Source organism: Scardinius erythrophthalmus (genome assembly GCF_964197995.2).
Source record: "Scardinius erythrophthalmus genome assembly, chromosome: 21".
NCBI classification, from domain to species: Eukaryota; Metazoa; Chordata; class Actinopteri; order Cypriniformes; family Leuciscidae; genus Scardinius; species Scardinius erythrophthalmus.
In genome coordinates, this window is record NC_138241.1 from 6,557,903 (window position 1) to 6,580,910 (window position 23,008).

General features: G+C 43.5%; 1 protein-coding gene across 1 annotated transcript in view; it reads left to right on the top strand.

The window, feature by feature from the left end:
• syndig1 (synapse differentiation inducing 1) overlaps window positions 1-22,740 on the top strand; it is a 47,484-nt gene extending 24,744 nt beyond the window's left edge. Inside the window, exon 4 of the mRNA XM_081350894.1 lies at window positions 22,256-22,740. Within this exon, the coding sequence (XP_081207020.1) occupies window positions 22,256-22,414 (159 nt within the window). The 3' untranslated portion in view covers window positions 22,415-22,740. The remainder of the gene's footprint in view (window positions 1-22,255) is intronic.
• Window positions 22,741-23,008: the final 268 nt, after the last annotated feature.

A 23,008-nucleotide genomic window follows, 5' to 3' on the forward strand; every position in this document is an offset into this window, starting at 1 on the left:
TAATGCTTGTCCTTGCACACCAGCATAATTTTGTAGTCGATCTAAGAGTATTGTGTGAGCTATAGTATCGAACGCAGCACTAAGATCAAGTAAAACTAGTATTGAGATACTGTACAGCCTTGGTCAGAAACTAAAAGTAAATCATTTGTGATTTTAACGAGCGCAGTTTCAGTGCTATGGTGCGGCCTGAATCCAGACTGAAACTTTTCATAGATGTCATTTTCTTGCAAGAAAGAGCCCAGTTGAGCGGACACCACTTTTTCTAATATTTTAGACATAAATGGAAGATTTGAAATGGGTCTATAATTTGCTAGATTATGTGGGTCAAATTGTGGTTTCTTAATGAGTGGTTTTATAACTGCCAGTTTAAATGTTCTTAGAACATGACCTAAAGTTAAAGATGAGTTAATAATATTGAGGAGAGGCTTTTCCACTACAGGTAACACTTCTTTCAGTAGTTTAGTTGGTATAGGATCTAATAAACATGTTGTTGTTTTAGATAAAGTGATAAGTTTATTTAACTATTTTTGTTCTATAGTTGTAAAGCACTGTAATTGTTCTTACGGGGTGATAATTGAGGCTGAATTATAAGGCGCGATTGAAGATTGAACGTTTACAATTGTGGTTCTGATGCTTTCTATTTTCTCAGTGAAGAAGTTCATGAAATCATTACTACTAAACTGTAACGGGATATTTTGTTCAGGTGACATCTGTTTATTTGTTAGTCTAGCCACGGTGTTAAATAAAAACCTTGGATTGTTTTGGTTGTTTTCTATTAGTTTGCGGAGGTGCTCAGCCCTGGCCGCTTTTAGGGCCTTTTTATAACGTGACATACTGTCTTTCCACGCGATTCTAAAGACCTCTAAATCAGTTTGTTTCTATTTACGCTCTAAATTACGGGTTTCTCTCTTTAGAACATGTGTAGTATTGTTGTACCATGGTGCTTTACTTTTCTCTCTGACCTTTTTTAATCTAATGGGTGCAACAATATCAAATGTTCTAGAGAGAATGGTGCTCATAGTGCTAGTTAGTTCCTCTAGTTCATCTGTTTGTTTGGGTTCAGGCAGCAGCTGAGACAGATCAGATAAGCAATTTGAGAAATTATCTATGGTGGATGGAAGGATTGTTCTGCCTGGTCGATAATGTGGCGCCGCATGACATATTACAGCAGTACGTAATATGCAAGTTACCATGTAATGGTCAGTGACATCATCACTTTGTGGAATGATATCTATATCGGTTGGATCGGTTCCATATGATATAATTAAACCGAGTGTATGATTAAGACGATGAGTTGGTCCGGTGACGTTTTGCTTGACCCCAAAGGAGTTTAATAAATCTGTAAACGCAGCCCCTAACGCATCATTTGAATTATCTACGTGTATGTTAAAATCTCCAACAATTAATGCTTTGTCGATGTTGACCAATAGATCTGAGAGAAAATCTGCAAACTCTTTTAGGAAATCAGTGTAAGGCCCTGGCGGTCTATATACGGTAGCCAAGGCTAGAGATAATAGGGATGTTTTTCTTACATCTGAGAGCGTAACATTTAGTACAAGTACTTCAAACGAATTAAACTTGTCACCTGTTTTCTGAGTAACATTAAGAATATCTCTGTAGATTGTTGCAACACCGCCGCCACGACCAATAGGAATAGACACAGTTTCTATGCAATGTTCTACACTAGTATTTATATCAATTAAATTGGTGCAGCAGAGACTGTGATTTGGACTTTTGGTTACTAGTCAAACGGTGTTTAAGACCTTGGAGATGTTATCCGACAGAAGATCCGCTCCGATTCTACTTGGGTGTAAGTCATCAGTGCGGAAGAGCCTAGGTCGCTCCCAAAACTGTAATGATGCAGGCAGGAATGAAGCGGAGAGTGAATCCAATCGCAAGCACTTTAATAAACAAACAAACAGGTAATCCAGGGTACACGACAGAACACTCAGACCAGGAACCGGGAACTCAGGACGGGAACAAGGAGACAACAGCAAACGTTACAACATCAAGAACTCACAAGGACTGAACTAAAACACAGGGCTTAAATACAAGGGAACACAAGCTAAACAAGATAACAAGGGGGCGTGGTTAAACTGAAACACCTGGGAAGGCTAATCAACATAACGGGGAACAGCTGAACATGGGACAAGACACATGGCAGGATCACATGACAAGCAGGGAATTACATGACAGACAAGAACAAGGAACAAGACACAAAACCCACACCGTGACATAGCCCCTCCCCTATGGGCGGCTCCCGACGCCCATAAAAAAAAAAAAAAAAAACAATAGTTCAGGAGGGTGGTGCTGCCGGGAACAGGAACAGACACCGGCTCGGGAACAGGAACAGACACCGGCTCAAGTGTGTGCGCAGCCCACACACACCACATGGCTGTGGCCATAATGGCCAGTGTCGCGGTCACTGAGGGCTCAGGCGGCGCATACATGGCGTGAACAGTCTCTGGCTGGGCAGACGTGACGTGAACAGTCTCTGGCTGGGCAGACATGACGTGAACAGTCTCTGGCTGGGCAGACGTGACGTGAACAGTCTCGGGCTGGGCAGACGTGACGTGAACAGTCTCGGGCTGGGCCATCTTGTCCGAAGACACAGGCTCGGCAGGCGTGACGTGAACAGGCTCGGCAGGTGTGACGTGAACAGGCTCGGCGGCGGCCATCTTGTCCGAAGACACAGGCTCGGTGGCAGCCCTCTTGTCCGAAGACACAGGCTCGGCGGCGGCCCTCTTGTCCGAAGACACAGGCTCGGCAGACGTGACATGAACAGTCTCTGTGGCATCCATCTTGTCCGCAGACACTGGATCGGCAGACGTGCTGTGTCTCGTCAACGCATGCAGTACCGCCACTGCATAGAAGAGGAACATGGCCTTCCTGGCCATGGCAGGACTGATGATGGGGAGTTCTGGGACCACCGGAACTGGGACCACCGGACTCGGGACCACCGGACTCGGGACCACCGGAACTGGGACCACTGGACTCGGGACCACCGGAACTGGGACCACCGGAACTGGGACCACCAGGACTCGGGACCACCGGAACTGGGACCACCGGACTCGGGACCACCGGAACTGGGACCACCGGACTCGGGACCACCGGAACTGGGACCACCGGAACTGGGACCACCGGACTCTTGACCACCGGACTCAGGACCACCGGACTCGGGACCACCGGAACAGGAACCACCGGAACAGGCATCGAGGAAGTCTTCCTTCTCCTCCTCCGTTTCGGGGCCACCGGAACTGGGACCACCGGACTCGGGACCACCAGAACAGGCTCTGTGCTGGACGGAACCAGTGGCGAATGGGGCCCTGGGCTGGACATCACCAACCCAGGGTCGAAGAGGGGCCAGAGTGGAGAGTGGTGTCGGGACTCCTCTTGACCACCTCCTCTACTGCGGCCTCCACAGGTCCCGCGAAATTTGACCAACCGGGTCCCCTCAAAAGATTGTCCTCTCTCCCGCTCGGTGGCTGGGGAAGAGACACTGGCGAACATGCTGCTGGATTCAGTGTTGGTGAGTTCTTCTGTAACGATGCAGGCAGGAATGAAGCGGAGAGTGAATCCAATCGCAAGCACTTTAATAAACAAACAAACAGGTAATCCAGGGTACACGACAGAACACTTAGAACAGGAACCGGGAACTCAGGACGGGAACAAGGAGACAACAGCAAACGTTACAAGAACTCACAAGGACTGAACTAAAACACAGGGCTTAAATACAAGGGAACACAAGCTAAACAAGATAACAAGGGGGCGTGGTTAAACTGAAACACCTGGGAAGAGCTGAACATGGGACAAGACACATGGCAGGATCACATGACAAGCAGGGAATTACATGACAGACAAGAACAAGGAACAAGACACAAAATCCACACCGTGACAAAAACAGATTCCAATTATTTACAAAGAGCAGTTTCTGCTCATTGCACCATGACATTAACCATTCATTTAGCGCAAATAATCTACTAAACTTTTCATGCCCTTGTCGGTACGTGGGAAGCGGTCCAGACACAATGATCGTTGTTTCAGGCGATGTGCTGCGTACCGTCTCAATCAGGCTCCTGAAGTATTTCTTCAGAACCTCCGTCTGCCGCAGCCTGATATCGTTCACTCCCGCGTGCAGCACGACAGCTCCGACGCGCTCATCACCGTTCAAGATCTCGGGTACCCATGCAGCGATATCGAAAACACGAGCACCAGGAAAGCAGTGACTGTGCAAAAGGTAGAAAACATACATCTGATATATTACCATTTTAACAGATGGACAGTAAGTTAGCAACGACGCTACCAGTGATGCTATCAATATTAATACTAATTTATGACTGAAGTCTTGGATATAATCCGTCTTTTAAGTGGTACGGGTGTAATGTAGACGCACGATAGGCAAGAAAATGTTCGTTTGTAAGTGAGTGTAAAGAAGACGCGCTCAGCCGTGACCCACAGGTGAAAACCGGTGTTGGATCACAAATCGGCTTGAGACGTGTCTGCTCAACAGTCCGCGTTGTAACTATTAGGTTTGAGCAGCAGTGCTTCTCAGTGAGGAAAAGTGGAAAATGTTTGTTGTTAAAGAGAAAAATCACGGATTATGAATCAAATCGATAGAGCTCCAAACACAAACAACGCGTTCAGACGCGTTTAGTGGCAGAAGTGATAGTTCTAACATATTTGTAACACAGAGTTGGCTTTGCAACCTTGGCTAAATGGTTTATACACGCGTATGCATCGCGTGAAAACACTGTCTCATCAGATATATTACGATCAAATAATAATTTCAGATGTATTGTCCTTATTAGACCTCAAACCATGAGCAATTATTAATTCTGGGCAGGCCAATGAATGCTGTTCCTATTCTGTCCTGAAACTGAACTATGTGACAAGCTGTTTTTGCTGAGCTTGTGTGCATAATCTGATTCATTGCTTTTAGAGCATGCTCTAACACAAACACAATAAGCTTCTTATATAATGGTTTGGCGAGAGAGAGTACGAGTGTGGGCCTTGTAGAACATAAGCTTTGAATAAAATACCTTTTTTTAACAATGGGTGGATGCCTTCAACAAAATGGTTCTCATTTCGTCAGCAACACCGTGGGTGCTCTGTGCTCGGATCACCGCAGAGATTCACATAAGCCTATTTCACAAGTCAATATGCATTTATGCTGTAGTTGATGATTATGCAGGAATCTCACATATTAATATTGCAGGAAATATATTCTGCGCAGCAAAGGAGGCAAGGGAGGATGAAAATAACTTCCTCAAAATCCTCAAAAAAATGGATGAGAAAATAACCCACCCGTTACACGCCTTTCTGGAACGTCACACAAACCCATAATTTCACCAACAAATGGAAGTTTTATCAGAAAACTAATCAGAAAGAAATCACTGGAAACTAGCGAGATCGCAAAACGAACATGATAAAAGCGTCCATTTGGCATTTTTATTTACTTAAAGATTTAAAACTCAAGCATCGATGTTTTAATACAGTTTTACAATAATGAAACATTGATTATAATGAAATTAATTTATGTCAAGATTGCACATTAGTCACACTGAAATAAAGTGGTATTTAACATTATTTCACAAAAAAGAAAACATTCAGTCGTGTCTGTTTCTGTTTATTAGTCACATGACAGTATGTTTACATCACATTTAGAAAGAATGATCATTTCTACATATTTTCCACCAAAAAAATGACCTGTGGAGCTTTAGCACTTTAGCACTCTCACTTCAGTGACAGTTCCAATACAGTTATATTTTAAGTCAGAGAAACAGAGGAAGCTCCCGAAAAAATGGAGTTGCTTTATTTTATGACATATGCGGGAGATATGGATATCAGACAGTCCCATATAAAGAGACGAGACGTACTGACAGATAAACAAATACATGATTGTGATAGCCTACATGATTTGTCTGATTTCTTCAAGCGGTCGTATTTACCATGTTTAATATTTTAAACATTTTACCATGTAACTGGCCCTGGCACGCACTAGCTCGCCCGCTTTTGGCCCCCTAAAGCTTGTGCGGTGGTTTTGCTTTTCGCAAATAAAATATATTGTTTCAATTGTTGTCTTCATGAGATTTATTTTGTTTTAATAAATAGAATATTAATTGCATAGTTAATGTAAAAATACTAAATAGAATTGTATTTGGTTTCTCTTTTTTATGTAATGTTTTTTTTTAACCAGAAAAATGTGACAACATTGAGTGTAACTGGAAAATGAATTTATATTTGATATATATATATATATATATATATATATATATATATATATATATATATATATATATATATATATACAGTGAGGAAAATAAGTATTTGAACACCCTGCTATTTTGCAAGTTCTCCCACTTAGAAATCATGGAGGGGTCTGAAATTGTCATCGTAGGTGCATGTCCACTGTGAGAGACATAATCTAAAAAAAAAAATCCAGAAATCACAATGTATGATTTTTTAACTATTTATTTGTATGATACAGCTGCAAATAAGTATTTGAACACCTGAGAAAATCAATGTTAATATTTGGTACAGTAGCCTTTGTTTGCAATTACAGAGGTCAAACGTTTCCTGTAGTTTTTCACCAGGTTTGCACACACTGCAGGAGGGTTTTTGGCCCACTCCTCCACACAGATCTTCTCTAGATCAGTCAGGTTTCTGGGCTGTCGCTGAGAAACACGGAGTTTGAGTTCCTTCCAAAGATTCTCTATTGGGTTTAGGTCTGGAGACTGGCTAGGCCACGCCAGAACCTTGATATGCTTCTTACAGAGCCACTCCTTGGTTATCCTGGATGTGTGCTTCGGGTCATTGTCATGTTGGAAGACCCAGCCTCGACCCATCTTCAATGCTCTAACTGAGGGAAGGAGGTTGTTCCCCAAAATCTCGCAAGACATGGCCCCAGTCATCCTCTCCTAATACAGTGCAGTCGCCCTGTCCCATGTGCAGAAAAACACCCCCAAAGCATGATGCTACCACCCCCATGCTTCACAGTAGGGATGGTGTTCTTGGGATGGTACTCATCATTCTTCTTCCTCCAAACACGTTTAGTGGAATTATGACCAAAAAGTTCTATTTTGGTCTCATCTGACCACATGACTTTCTCCCATGACTCCTCTGGATCATCCAAATGGTCATTGGCAAACTTAAGACGGGCCTTGACATGTGCTGGTTTAAGCAGGGGAACCTTCCGTGCCATGCATGATTTCAAACCATGACGTCTTAGTGTATTACCAACAGTAACCTTGGAAACGGTGGTCCCAGCTCTTTTCAGGTCATTGACCAGCTCCTCCCGTGTAGTTCTGGGCTGATTTCTCACCTTTCTTAGGATCATTGAGACCCCACGAGGTGAGATCTTGCATGGAGCCCCAGTCCGAGGGAGATTGACAGTCATGTTTAGCTTCTTCCATTTTCTAATGATTGCTCCAACAGTGGACCTTTTTTCACCAAACTGCTTGGCAATTTCCCCGTAGCCCTTTCCAGCCTTGTAGAGGTGTACAATTTTGTCTCTAGTGTCTTTGGACAGCTCTTTGGTCTTGGCTATGTTAGTAGTTGGATTCTTACTGATTGAATGGGGTGGACAGGTGTCTTTATGCAGCTAACGACCTCAAACAGGTGCATCTAATTGAGGATAATAAATGGAGTGGAGGTGGACATTTTAAAGGCAGACTAACAGGTCTTTGAGGGTCAGAATTCTAGCTGATAGACAGGTGTTCAAATACTTATTTGCAGCTGTATCATAAAAAATAAATAGTTAAAAAATCATATATTGTGATTTCTGGATTTTTTTTTAGATTATGTCTCTCACAGTGGACATGCACCTACGATGACAATTTCAGACCCCTCCATGATTTCCAAGTGGGAGAACTTGCAAAATAGCAGGGTGTTCAAATACTTATTTTCCTCACTGTATATATATACTGTTGCTGTGCAGTAAGATTTGATATAATCACTGATACGGCAAAGTGAGCGATTGTCGTGTCTCATTTAGTTTCTTTTTCATTTTCTTTTTTTATCTTCTGTGTCATTACTCTATTGTTAATTAGTTTTTACTTTGATTTGATGGTAATTAATTATGCATGTCTAAATTGAAGCAGTAATTAGGCTACTAAGTACAGTCCTTCATCCGTACGGAACAATAGGCTGATAATCATGTTTGCACACTGACTGTGCACATTATCAGCAGGGGAGGAAGAACACATGAATACTTTTCAAATCAAAGTTCAAATACAGCCTGACTTATTTGGAAAAAGGATGCATTATAAATACTGAAGATTACACATAAAACTGAACAATATAGATATTTTTCTGGCATCGACAGGTCAGACGTTCAGATCTTAACTTTCTCTGCCAATATTTTGACTGGGCCTTGATTAGATAGATAGATAGATAGATAGATAGATAGATAGATAGATAGATAGATAGATAGATAGATAGATAGATAGATAGATAGATAGATAGATAGATAGATAGATAGATAGATATTGTTAGCTCATAACCAGGAGTTCATAAACAGTTTATTTATTTATTTATTTTTATTTATTTACTAAATAATTAATATTATTGCTTTAACAAAAATATAAGCATGGAATTTTTGCTTTTAAACCCTCTAGACATTTGGTCCAATTTACTTCCATTGTAAGTGCATTATTGTAAAAACTTTTTTTCAGAATGCCTTTCTGTGGTAATAAACTTTATGCCACAAACGCTATAATAACTTTTATATTAGATTACAGCTGACTAGTAAGTGCATTCATTATACATTCGAAAGATATTGTATTTTTAATGTGTATTTTAAATTAGTTTCCTCAGATTGTCACTACTAACATTTGCCTCACTGATCAAAAAGAATGGACAGCCTGTAAGGCACTGAGTAAACGTGGTTGTGCCAGTGAACTGTGACATTTCCAGAGGCCTAAGAACATTTAAGATAGATGCCAGGAAAACAAATGAATAACTGAACTGAAGACAACAACATACTGCTTTGCTGCTTGGACTGTAGGGCTAAAATTTATGCTCTGGCAGTAAGCGTTACAAAAACCATGCTAACTCAGTTTGTATTGCAAGCCCAAGGGGAAACATCTCCACAAGGCTCATGTGTACCAATGAGGGCTCAAAGCTCACTAGTGGACTGTTTGCATCATGATAATGTCAGTGACAGTTTTATTAGATGAAGTCTTCTGTGATGGATTTAGTGAATTCTGAATGAATAAAAGCAGAAATAAAGTGTGTTTAGCCCTGCATGATATCACAGCTTTGATTTATACATCACAAGGCTCTTGTTGTGCATAAACTGTAAATGAAATTGAAACACAAAGGCTTCCCTTCTGAAAAAGTACACACAGTACTATAGCATATTTTTTTTAAGTAATTATTACGAAAACAATACGCTTTATAAAGATATACTTAAGTGTAAAATTAATGTAATGTTTTCAGACATGGCTGCATGTTATTTAAAATGAAATGAAAATATATTATAGTTTAAATTTATATTAAATGCAATAAGAGTGTTTTTTGACCCACTTAAGTAGGACTTAACTACATCTTTATATATAATTTCATCATTATTTCTGTTGTCTTTGAAACATATACTGTCAAATGTATTGACAAACATACATTTTTATGCAATTTCTATTGTATGATGATGTAGGTGCTGATGTATTTTCTGCCATGCCCAGAAAGCTGTCTCAGACAGCGTGTGAATACTGAATTGAGCTGTTTCACGTCGTCTTGCGCAAATTCATAGAAATTATTTAAAAATAATAATAAAAGGCATTTCTCGCTGAGTATCCTAGTAAACATAGTTGGTTAAACTGCTGAGAAATAAAACACACATGTACAGTGTAAGTAGGCTATATTGGATCAGTGCATTAGGTCTTAAAGTGACAGCAGCCTAATAATCCTCAAACAACAAAGGACAAAGAAAAAAAACTGAATAACTTTTGTAACTTTAATGAAGATTAATCTGTTTAATTTATACAGTGAAGAAAGTGTTATTTTACATTTTTATCAGTTTATTAAATTTTAGGGTCATAACTGTCTGTTTTTGCAAAAAGGTTTCATGGCCGGTAAATTTTCTTAAGCCACCGGCCATTGGCAGGTCATTTCATAATCATATGATGAACTTTACACAGTTTTTGAACTGGACTGAATCAACATTAACCTGTCTTCAGCTGAATAATGGCACTACTGTCTTAGAGCTGCTTTACAGCACAGCTGAATTCTGTTTGAGTCATTGATCATTATCCTCCTGTTTATCACTGTAAAACTGCTTTGTACAATCTGAATTGTATAAAGCGCTATAGAAATAAAGGTGACTTTACTTTTAAAACAAAGTAAATGTGGCTGTGATGACTTGAGGACTTTCCATGCAGTCTTCAGTCTCTCATGTTCTTGCTCAGTCGTGGACAGGCTCTGATCTCTCTGGTGAAGCGGCTCACGTGAGTGGCTTGAGTTCCTGTCAGGATGATATCCATCCAATCCTGTGTTTAATCCAGTGTGTTTTTTGTAGACCGGATGGTGTGTGTCCAACCCTGGGAAGAAAAGCAAAATAATTCTTAACTCTGACAGTCTATTACATCCCAGTCTTTGGGCTGGACTTCAGAAAGCCAAATATGTTATTTCATATCCAATACAAAGATTTTATGAACATGTCTCTTTTAGAGCTTCTTTACAGCAGAATTCTGTTAATTTCCTGTTTATTACCGTGAAGCTGCTTTGAAAATCCAGAATTGAAGATAAATGATAACACAAATGTTGTATCCTACTCTCTCTGTTCCACTTCCTCACACCTGAAATCACTGATCGAGTGAATCTCCTGAAGTTCTCCATCCTACAGTAAATCATTTCTAATCCACTTATGTTGTAAGATCTGCTCTAAAGTCGGGCGTTTAGTTGGATCCAGGGTTAGGCACTGGCTAATCAGATCACTGCATTCTGTCCACATTTTATCAAGGAGAGAGCTGGTTAGTCATGACCATCTATGAAAACAGCACCTAAAACATGATTAATATTAGATCAGGTGTTCTTTGTCTTTCCTTTAAAGGTGAAGTATGTATTTTCTGCGGCACTAGTGCCTTGCGGAAGTACAAAATAAAGCATATTTTCAAACAACATAAACGCCCCCCAACTCAAACGCAGCTCTTACTGGTTCTTGTGAAGGATTGTTTCAGGTCCAACATTTTAGGAATACTTTTAGCTGTGTTGCATTTGTCTTTATGAACATGTATCTTTATGAACATTGGTCTTTCTGAACGAGTGCATGATGATGCTGTATGGTATTGAAGCATCCTATCGCGCATAGCATCACAACGCTCTGTTCACTTTGACGAGTTCATGACCTGTTTAATCTTTGAAGGTATAAATGCAGTGAATTTTTCCCATGGTCCCAATGTGGCTAAACACCCTCAGGCTCCGCCTGCTACAGTAGCCACGCCCCCAAACACACACTATAGGTTGAGCTGGAAAAAGATTGTGTATGGGAGGCTTAATGTTTACACTTTTGTGGGAGATAAGCCCACAAATGACATACTAATAGTAATCGATGAACAATAAACTGGGTTAAGAGAATGTTTTTTAACAAAAAAAATCTTACATACGTCACCTTTAACTGTTTCTATTCAGACCCTTTGCTTTATGTGTGTGTTTATCAATGTTATCAATATTATTCACTCACCGTTGGATAAGCTGGTGTTCTGAAATGTAACTTTGGCTTCTTTGATTTCCGTTGGATGGTGAAAAGGAGGACATGCATTCACCATCTCGTACAGCAACACTCCTAGAGCCCAGGGCTGTGTTTTCCGAAACCTTCTTAACGCTACGTCGTTCTTAAGTTACACCTTAAGCTGTACCTTATCGTTAATACGCGTTTCCCGAAAAGTTCTTAGTTAAGTATACCTTCTGTAAGTCATACGTTCGGAAGGTTGGTCTGGACCACTCTTAGCTTTACCTTATCACTGTTGCAGGTCTACGAATATAATTCTGAAGTTTTAATACACCCATGACAGTGTTCAATAGGCGAATTCAAGTGTTTTCATGCAAAGAACAAAATTGTCATTACACTGATAGTTGTTGGATTTTTAATTATATTATCCAAAGGTACATCAGCTGGCAAACCAGGCTTAATAGTATATTTAAAGGGAATGATTGTGGTGGGGAGTTTGCTCAAACTATGGCAGCGAAACAGCGAATAGTTGTTTTAAAAGACGGCGCCGTCTGCGGAGCGCTTTCAGCAGTGAAAGCAGACTGTCAGTTAAAGGAGAACTCCGGTCAATTTCAACATTGAGCTCATTTTTTTGTACATTTGGAGTGCTGTCAATACAGAGAACAACGACAAAAATCGGTGTTGCTTACACCGAGTTCTCTTACGAGAGGTTCTCTCGTATTGCGTAGTTGCTTACGCTACGGGAAAGCCTTTCTTTCTCGAGATACTGAAGCCAAAAATTATCCTTAATTTTTATAATCTTGTCAACGCAGTGCGGCAGCCTGCAGACCTAGGGCAAGCTTACTAGCGTGCCCATTGGCTGCCCTGCGGCAACTGCAGCAGCCTACCGCTGAGCCCTTGGCGTGACGTCACGACCAATGAGCGCGCTTGGCGCCCTTAATGCGTCACAGCCCGCGAAAAAAGGGGTGTGGCCTAGCGTATATAAACAGGGCTCGGAGGCTGCTTCTCTGATTTCTGTCTTTTCAGCAAAGCTCTTCGCATCGCTGCTCTCTGAGGAAGCCGCCGTCGAAACAAGCGACCAGCACGCCGAGGATCTCAGCCTGAGGACGCCGGCCCCTTCGCCGCCTTCAGCCTTCCCTGCCTGCTTCGCTATCCGGCGAATATATCCTTTTACGCTCTGTGTTGTATGTGTTTTGTGTGTTCGCCCGCGACACACTCTGCATCTAAAAGAGCGCGAGGCGTTGTTGCAAATGCCTCGCTCATCCTGTGGCTCGTGCAGAGCCTCGCTCCGCGATGGAGACCGCCACGTGGTTTGCGCTCTCTGCCTGGGCTTCGACCACGCAGCCCGCGCCCTCTCCTCGGGCGGCTGCGAACAGTGTGAGGACTTGCCGATGTCGACCCTGCGGGCTCGACTCGCCATGTTTGATGATCCTCCACCTTCCCCGGCTGCCTCTTCAGGGCCGCGAAAGAAGAAACGCCGCTCTCAAAGGCCTCCCGAGCCGGTGGTTATAGCTGAGCGCTCGCCGGAGCCCCTCCCGCGAGCCTCGCTTTCTCCTTCTCCCCCGCCCTTCACCGACGCGCAGCGGCCGGCCACTGCCCGCACTGCCGTCGCCTCAGGGGATGAAGCAGATGACGCCGCTGACAGCTGCTCTCTGCTTGCTTCGGACAGCGAGGAGTGGTCGGGCTCTCACCGCTCCGCCTCCTCGACTCCTGAGTCTGGCAGGTCCCGCTCCAGTGTCGACGCGGAGCTTATCCGCCTCCTCACCAAAGCGGTCGACCGACTGGGATTAGACTGGTCCCCACCCAAGGAGCCCGCGCCTAACCGACTCGACGGGTGTTTTCTGCCTAGCCGCCGCCAAGCGCCAGGCTCTAGGTCAGCACCCTTCCTGCCTGAGCTCCACGCGGAGCTATCGAAGTCGTGGAACGCGCCCTTCTCCGCTAGACTCCGCTCGTCTGTCTCCTCGGCTCTCTCCCAGGTGGACGGGGCCGCCGAGAAAGGCTATACCGGCATCCCTTCCGTTGAGGAAGCGGTGGCAACGCACCTTTGCCCGCCGTCTGCTAGATGGCGCTCAAAGTCTGCCCTACCGTCCAAAGCCTGCAGGACCACATCAGCTCTCGCCGGCCGCGCATTCGCCGCCTCCGGCCAAGCTGCTTCCGCCCTGCACTCGATGGCTGTTCTTCAGATCCTGCAAGCCGACCTCCTCCGCGAATTGGACGAGAAGGGCTCGGATCATACAGCCTTAACAGATCTGCGCAGCGCGACGGACCTTTCGCTCCGCGCTACCAAGACCGCTGCACAAGCCATCGGCAGATCTATGGCCGCGCTCACCGTCATCGACAGACACTTATGGTTGACGCTGGCGGATATGAGTGAGTCAGAACGCGCTGTTTTCCTCAACGCCCCGCTCTCGCCCACCGGCCTCTTCGGCCCTGCGGTCAGCGGGATTGTGGACCGCTTCTCTGAAGTACAGAAGGCGTCGCAGGCTATAAATCTCTTCCTGCCCCGCCGCTCGAGCCCAGCCGCAGGCCGCTCTCAAGCTCAGCCTCCTGCGCGCAGCTCCACACAGCGCTCGTCTCGGCCACCAACCGCTTCGCAGCGACGCTCGACCAGCCGTCACAGACCGCCGCCCCCCCGGGGTCCGCGTCCCAAGATAACGCTGAAGTCTGAGCCCGCGAAGTCCTCCTAGCACCCGCAGGGAGGAAAAGATGGCTGAGTCCCGCTGCGGCCGGACCGCCATCAAAACGCCCAGCTCTGTCAGTCCCCTCAGTACAGGCTACTGCAGCAGCTTACACCGCAGCCAACGAGCCAGTAACACCACTCGCTCGCCTGCACACAAACGCCGTTTTTACGGCGGCCCAAATAAATCTCAGAAAGAGTGTAAATTCGGGTTTTCCGGCTCCGGCCGAAGGTGTTGTAAGTGTAGAAAATGTGCCCACTCCCACGTGCTCACTGCTTCACACAAACACGGTCCCCATGGTAACGCGTTCAGAGCGCTCTCTCATAAAGCGGTCACACGCCGCTCGAGTAATAAGTGTAGTAAATGTGCCCACAACTCTGTGCTCACATCTACCTGTAACTCGCTCTGCCACTCGGTTACCCCGGGCAACAGCGGCTCAGGCCGAGAGTGTTATAAGTGTAGAAAATGTGCCCACTCCCATGTGCTCACTGCTTCACACAAACAGGGTCCCCATGGTAACGCGCACAGAGCGCTCTCTCATGAAGCGGACGCAAGCCGCTCGAGTATTAAGTGTAGAAAATGTGCCCACAACCTTGTGCTCACACCTACCCGCTGCTCGCTCTGCCAGCCAGTTACCTTGGGTCACGGACCCTCTAAAGCTCCCAAACACTGGCCGTGTCACTTGTAGACATTATAATCCCCACGCCACTCTCGCGCCTGGGATGTTTGACAGCAAATCACGCTCCATCCGATGGGACCGAGCTACTGAATGCTGTACAGTCGGCCAATACTGTTTACCAGCCCCCGTGTTCGAGCACCAGCGGCGTGCGCGCCGCGCCATCCTCTCTGATACAGGTTCCCCATCCCGCGCAGCGCGGCGATCTGAGCCCAGAGACCATTCGACCCCTAGCTATGCATGCGGAAGCATGGGAAGCGATGCTGATACCGGTGAAGAGAGACCTTCTCTCTCAAGCGCGCGGCTCGATATGGCATCCCCATCCAGAGCGCTGGTCTCTGCATGCGTGGAGCCTCAACGATTACACGCTGATCTGCCAGACGGGGTCATGAACACGATCATACAATCTAGAGCCCCCTCTACGAGGCGGCTCTACATGTCGAAATGGTCAGTGTTTAACAGATGGTGCACTGCTAAGGGGCTCGATCCACAGACATGTGGGGTATCGCGAATACTGTGTTTCCTTCAAGAGCTACTGGACGCGGGCAGGTCCCCCTCCATGCTCAAAGTCTATGTTGCGGCCATTTCAGCGCTCTCTGTTTCAGAGCGGGGCCGCGCATTAGGAAGGAACGAGCTCGTCATCCGCTTCCTTAGGGGAGCCAGGAGGATGAACCCCCCGCGACCCCTCTCGGTTCCTATGTGGGATCTTTCTCTGGTCTTGGAGGCCCTGAGAGCGCATCCCTTCGAACCCTTGGAAACTGTGGATATGAAATACCTCACGCTCAAAACCGTTTTTCTGATAGCACTGTCCTCAGTCAAACGAGTGGGAGACCTTCACGCGTTATCTGTTAACGCCGCGTGCCTCGAGTTCGGACCTAATGACTCCAAAGTCATTCTCAGACCGAGGCATGGGTACGTTCCAAAAATTTTGGGCACTCCCTTCAGAGCACAGGTCATTTCCCTCTCAGCCCTGCCGACGCACGGCAGCGAGGCCGATAGTAATCTCCTCTGCCCGGTCAGGGCGTTGAGAAACTACATTTCACGGTCCGCCGCTTTCAGGCGCTCGGAACAGCTCTTTGTTTCGTTTGGTGGGCGCACCAAGGGTCTCGCCGCCTCGAAACACAGCCTGTCCAGATGGATAGTGGACGCTATTGCTGCTGCTTATGCGTCTAAAGACCTGCAGTGCCCATTGGGCATTCGAACTCATTCCACCAGAGGCATGGCCTCGTCGTGGGCATGGTCCAGCGGGATTCCCATTCATGACATTTGTGCAGCGGCAGGCTGGGCCTCCCCCTCCACATTTGTTAGGTTTTACAACCTGGATGTTCCCGCCTTGCAGGCGAAAGTGTTATCAGTCTAAGTCTCGCGTATGCCAGCCCACTATCTGTGCGCGGGCTACGTTGTGTGATTTAGCTCTACTGGTTGAGCTGCACTATGCAGGGAATTGTCAGTTCGGACCGGCCGTGCCGCTCCTAACCCCCTAGTGTGTGCTTATGTACGGCGCTAGCCCTCTTCGGGCCGCCCGGCTCTCTGCTATCACGTTCCCCGGGCTCTCCCTGGGACTCATTCAGTGGATGCTGGGCGCGCACGGCGTTGACAAGGGCGTTCCCGTAGCGTAAGCAACTACGCAATACGAGAGAACCTCTCGTAAGAGAACGTTTCGGTTACTCACGTAACCTCTGTTCTCTCTAGAAGATGGAACGAGTATTGCGTAGCCCGCCGTGCTCGCACCACGAGCTCATTTCGCTTCATGCGACAGAAACCAGAGAAGCAGCCTCCGAGCCCTGTTTATATACGCTAGGCCACACCCCTTTTTTCGCGGGCTGTGACGCATTAAGCGCGCCAAGCGCGCTCATTGGTCGTGACGTCACGCCAAGGGCTCAGCGGTAGGCTGCTGCAGTTGCCGCAGGGCAGCCAATGGGCACGCTAGTAAGCTTGCCCTAGGTCTGCAGGCTGCCGCACTGCGTTGACAAGATTATAAAAATTAAGGATAATTTTTGGCTTCAGTATCTCGAGAAAGAAAGGCTTTCCCGTAGCGTAAGCAACTACGCAATACTCGTTCCCTCTTCTAGAGAGAACAGAGGTTACGTGAGTAACCGAAACGTTATTGTATTTTTAAAATTTGCACCCTGTTGACTTCAATGGGGCAAGTACTAAACCTGCTTTTAGCCTCTTAACATCCTTGATGTGTCATTACAAGTGCACAGAAAATATGAGTGATTCCTTCAGAGTGAACACGAGTGAATCTGACTGCAGTAGATGTGAAAGATATGTATAAAAATGATGTTATTTAAGCCAGCGCAAATACCTGTGTTTACATCCTGTTTTCGGTTGAAGTCCAAAGTAGTCGATTGCCGAGTTCATAGGTAACTAAACCTATGAATGTTAACCCTAACATTTTCTGTGCACTTGTAATGACACATCAAGGATGTTAAGAGGCTAAAAGCAGGTTTAGTACTTGCCCTATTGAAGTCAACAGGGTGCAAATTTTAAAAATACAATAACTCGGTGTAGGCAACACCGATTTTTGTCGTTGTTCTCTGTATTGACAGCACTCCAAATGTACAAAAAAATGAGCTCAATGTTAAAATTGACCGGAGTTCTCCTTTAAGTCCTATTCGGACGCTAATATGTTTTGATGCATGCAAGAGCAAAATGTTTATACAATTCAACAAGACTGCTTTACCTTTTTGAAATTAAATTTGCGTGTCCTCGAACACTCTTCCGAATCCTCCGGATCCAATCATCTCTTCCGCGTTATAGAGAGACTCAAAGGAGTCTGAAAAACAAACAGAAAAATATGAGAAATATATGAGCTTGCTAGATCCTTTGTTTTATATTAAGAATATCAGTGCTGGTTGTGTCAAGAAAGTAATATTAATATGGGGAAAATAATATTAAGATTCTCTGATAACAAGCCTTAAGATATCTTTAGTGGAAAACAAGACGATAATACTGTTTAAAACAATGTTTGAGAAATAATGACTGCAGATTTACCATGATCTGGCTCGACCCCGAAGTGATCTGGATCAGAATCTGGCTCTAAGTCCAGATCTAGTGGAGGAGATCTAATGAAAGGCTCCACAACATCCACAGCTTTACTGTCAGAACAGCTGAGCGAACTCTTCATAGCCGTCCATATACTCTTCAAGAAAGAAGACATTTTTTTCATCTTCTTATATTTTGTGTGTTTTTCTGAAACAAAGGGGAAAAAATTAAGACACTTAAATAAAAATTAGAAACATTTCTGACCTCACATTTAACAATGAAATAATTATATAACTTACATTTTACTGTTACATTCTTATCTGTAATGTTACAAATCCAAAGTAATGCAAATATTTCCAAGCTATCCGCCTGACGACGCCCTGTTTCTGCTTAATACCTGCATAAACGTCCCTTAGGGGTGACCAAAAATGTATTTCTCAAAGTTGTATTTTTATTAACTAATATAGCCTACTATATATTTCACGAGTTCACATCTACATATAATTAATACAATAAGTTTATGCGTATTTGGCGTGCTGTCCGGGGGGAGGGCTCCGAGCTCGGGGTTAGGCCCGAACCCAAAGTACTCCCCCCAGTTGGTAAGTGTAGATGGAACTGGAAGTGTAGATGGAACTGGAAGTGAGGAGATGGGGTGGAGGAGGGATGCTGACAAACTTTCAATGAACAGAGATATATATTTATACTCTGTCATTGAGTTGATTACTGATTAATCTCCAGCTGTGCATAATTTGGTTAATTATCTGAACCTGCTCCTCCCGAACTTTGTTAAATAAAACCTCATATATTAAACACTGTAATAAATTCATTGCTCTCTGTTGATATTAGTTAATGCATTTACTTACATTAAGTAATGAGAGCTTATAGTAAAGTGTTACCAAAATATTATATATATAATAAATAATATTGTTAATGTAATTAATCAATACTAAAGGTGATGATAACTTTTTGAGCAATGTAGATCGGTCGTGGGCCCTGTGTCTCATCTAGTTGCCCGTTGACGGCAACATTGCCCAAAAAGTTGCCCTGTTGTGTATCATCACCTTAAGTGCTGAAACTCATCTTAAAGGAAGTTCTTAATTTACATGTAAAAAAGTGGCAAAATAGACTATTCAGTCAGTCTACGGTCAATTACAGGAATTTATATTAATGGTGTGCATTCAAGTGACCTTTTTGTAAATATTTAATAATTTAACTGCAGGGAAATATTTTTACTTAAAGGTATAGCGGAGGATCTTTCCGAATTTTAGATAAGAACCGCCCTCTCCACTTTTTGAAAAAATGCACATGCGCACAACACTCTACCTGCTCCCGAGAGGGAACGCCTATTAACGTGTGCGAGGTTCTCCTCGTGCACGCTCTGTTTACAAATTGCTGTCGGCATCGCTCATACAAGATTACTTTCCAAAAGAAGATTTGCACTTTTTCTCCAAATAGCATGCCAAACTTTACCTGTCGAGTAGAAACTTCGCGACTGAGGCATCAGTGGGAAGCCCAACATGTGTTATCAGCGCACGCCATCGTGTGAAACAATCTCCCAAAAACACTCTGATCTTGTTTCTCTCTTCTGAGGCCTTTCTCTTCTTCTCATACAGTTCGTACAAACTTTTTCTCTTGCGACCCTCAGACATTTTCAAAGGACCCGGTGAAACGGCGAGCTTCAATGAATGGCTTAGCTCTAGCTCACCAAACATAAACACCTGAAAGTGCGCATGCGCAGAAAGCGAAAACTAAGGGACGAGCACATACGACGGCCTTACGTAAACATATCACCAGAATGATTGACACTTAGGTGGACCAATAGTTTACACTACCCACCCGGAAAAAGAAAATCCTCCGCTATACCTTTAAAGGGGTGTTCAAAGGTCAAATAACTTGCATCCCTTAACTAATAAACTTTATTTAACATACAGTAACATCCATTAATGCACAAATGAGATAAGCACAAATAAGTTGCATGAATGCTTGTTATGTAGTTTAAACTAGTTGCTATGCAGTGTCTAGGGTGTTTTGGTGGTTACTAGGTGGTTACTTTCAGGCCTGAAGAGTCAAGAGAGCTCACACCAAAATCTCATTAAGATCCAGGTCTCTAAATATGGCTTGGGTTCCTCCTTCAGTGTAAGTCTACAGGATTTGTTCTTGCCTTTTTGTCATTCTTCAGGCGGAAATCATACCTTATTGCTTAGAAAAGTAATAGCACACAATTTGAGGTATCAAAATTGTAGCACAGATGGTGTGGGACCAGTATGTAACAAAATGTAATACTTACTTATACTTATTTGAAGTATTACAACATGACATATCTAGTTGCCAGGTGTTATTATAAGAGGCTTAAATGTATTACAAATCTAAAAATGATTAAATTAAGAACACAGCAAGAATTATCCACTCAGAAAATTAAATCACCTTCATGTTTTGCCAGGTATTACAAGAGTTTGTAGAAAAGCTTTGTAAAGGACAGCTGTCAGTGTCAAGTAACATGCAAGTATTACAGCATGTCTGTCTGCAGCATGTTGCCATGCTGTCAGAAGCGCTGACATCTTGCAGTAATCTCAAGAGTCCCAAAAGCAGGCAGAACGCATAAATTTTACAGCTGCCCTGTCAATGACCACTTTCACTGGAAGCTAGTGGATCTTCCAGATGGACGAAGCTCTCATGGGCTCTCATTATGCCTGTGAATTCTTTCTAAATTGCTCATAGTACAATATTTTATCAGATCCTGTCCAGTCGACTACCTCTTTGCTCTTTCATGTTACCTTCTCTTTCACTTAATCCTCACCTTTTATTGTATCAACTCAGAAACATGGTCTTGGCTTGTAGTTGACATGAAAAACTGAATATGTACTTTAGTAATTCATGTTCCTTGTGCAGTTTTTTTTAATGGTAGTGTATATGCATTTGCACTAAAATGGCATGGAAAGGTGACCAAATGTTTACGCACAGTTGTAAATTTGCATTTGTTATCTAGAATTATTCACAGAGCAAATAAAATACTTATAATCATTTATCATTTTAAATCATCCCTTTTCTTACAAATCGGCTAAAATATGAGGTTTATCATTTTATAAAACTTTATTTTATTTGATAAACATGTAGTACATGTTAGTAGATAATATTATGGGCCAGATTTACTAAACGGGGCAAATTAGCATGAAAACGCAATTCCAAAAAAAGCACAGATGGGAGTTCTGCACGTGATCTACTGACAATTAAAGAACACCGATCAGCCGGATCATTCCCATAACGACCAACACAATCTGGCGCAAATTAGCATCTGGTTTAAGACATGCTTTTTGGGGCAGTAAACAATACCAGTAAATTGAATAGTGCACACCTTTTTTTAATTTAAATAAATACTCTCCTCCCATAAATTTAGCATCTGAAAGGGAAACTCCTACAAATGCATATGCAATTAGGTCAGTTTTTAATTGTTTTGTTGGTTTTCTATATATTTCTATATATTTTCCATGATAACATTATTAACCATGATCATTTTGGTCACTATAATCGTGATATGAAATTGTCATATCGTTTCATCTCTATTTCTTAAACATGCTCTCATTTTTGCTAGGCACACACATTAGCTTTATATCATCCAGGCAAAAAAGAAATACACATTTGAGCATGACTAATTTTGTTTTGTTCCTACCTCATGATGCAGTTGGTCAGATGTAGCTGAATTATGATCGGCTGCTAAATGTGAGGGCAATTTCAATATGACCCGATTAGCATCATCAGATTATTGTGGGCCGAACTGTTTGATGGATGTTGGCAAAAATGAAAGACACAAGCCTACAGACAGACAGTCCAACTTTTCTCTGTATGCAATTACAACCATTATGCAAATAAATCTAGGTATTACATGTCGAAATATCTCTGAGTGGTCAGGTAGGAGTAGCTGTAAGTGAGCAAGGAAGGATAACAATGTTGTAGCGGGGTGTTGAGATGTAAATGAATTCATCAGAAATATCTCTCCTTAATCTTGGCAACGTTTCCTGGACTTCAAAGGCTGCAAGCCCCCGCAGGAGAGCTCTGAGTCATGCAGCACTTATTATTTATGCTCTTTACCAGATCTGTCAGTCAGCTGTTGGAGAAGGGCCAATTAATAATTTCTCTGTTTTCTTTCTCTCTGCATCTCTCTTATGCGATCATAGCTCATTCACACTGCAAACCTTTCCAAAACATGTCAACATGTGCTATTTTTGTCTTTGTTCTACCTCCCTCATGCAGACTAACAAAGCGGTGACTAAAGGGGACTTTCACCATGCCAGCTCCAGCTCCAGACGTGCGCTCTTCCTCGCCGTACTGTCCATCACCATCGGGACGGGCATCTACGTGGGTGTGGCTGTGGCCCTTATCGCATACCTCTCCAAAAACAATCACTTGTAGCCTTCTCATGCCCTAACCACTCTTTCTTTTCAGCAGTCAGATAAAGACTGGTTTACTTTGGGATCAGTTTTTTGAGAAAACCCCCAAAGGTCACAAAATGGGACTCACCAGCAATGTGTTCCACTCCTGCACTTTTAAAAGTCAAGTTCCCATTTCATTGGGAACCTAATTGTTTGTGTAAATGTCCTGATCACCTTTCTGCATTTTCTTGTGACTATGCTGCCACCACAACATTTTTAGATTTTTTTTGTGCTCAACGTTTGTGCAAGTGCAAATCTAATGCTACACACATGAGATTTTGGCCAAATTAAAGTCAATTTGAAATCAAAAGGGACCTCATTTACTTAAGTAAAGAACTGATTTACTTATGCATGTTCCCGCTCATATTGTGCACATTATTATTTGTCATCAGATAGCATTGAATAATGGATGGCCGATCCAATAAATTCCCACTAGATGAAATCAAACCGGTTGCACCAGCTGTGCCTAAGTTACAACTTAGCCTAATTGCAAAAGAATTTTAGAAAGTAAAAGAAAGTACAACTTACACACTACTAAATATAATTTATTGCACCATTAATTGAAACATAACTC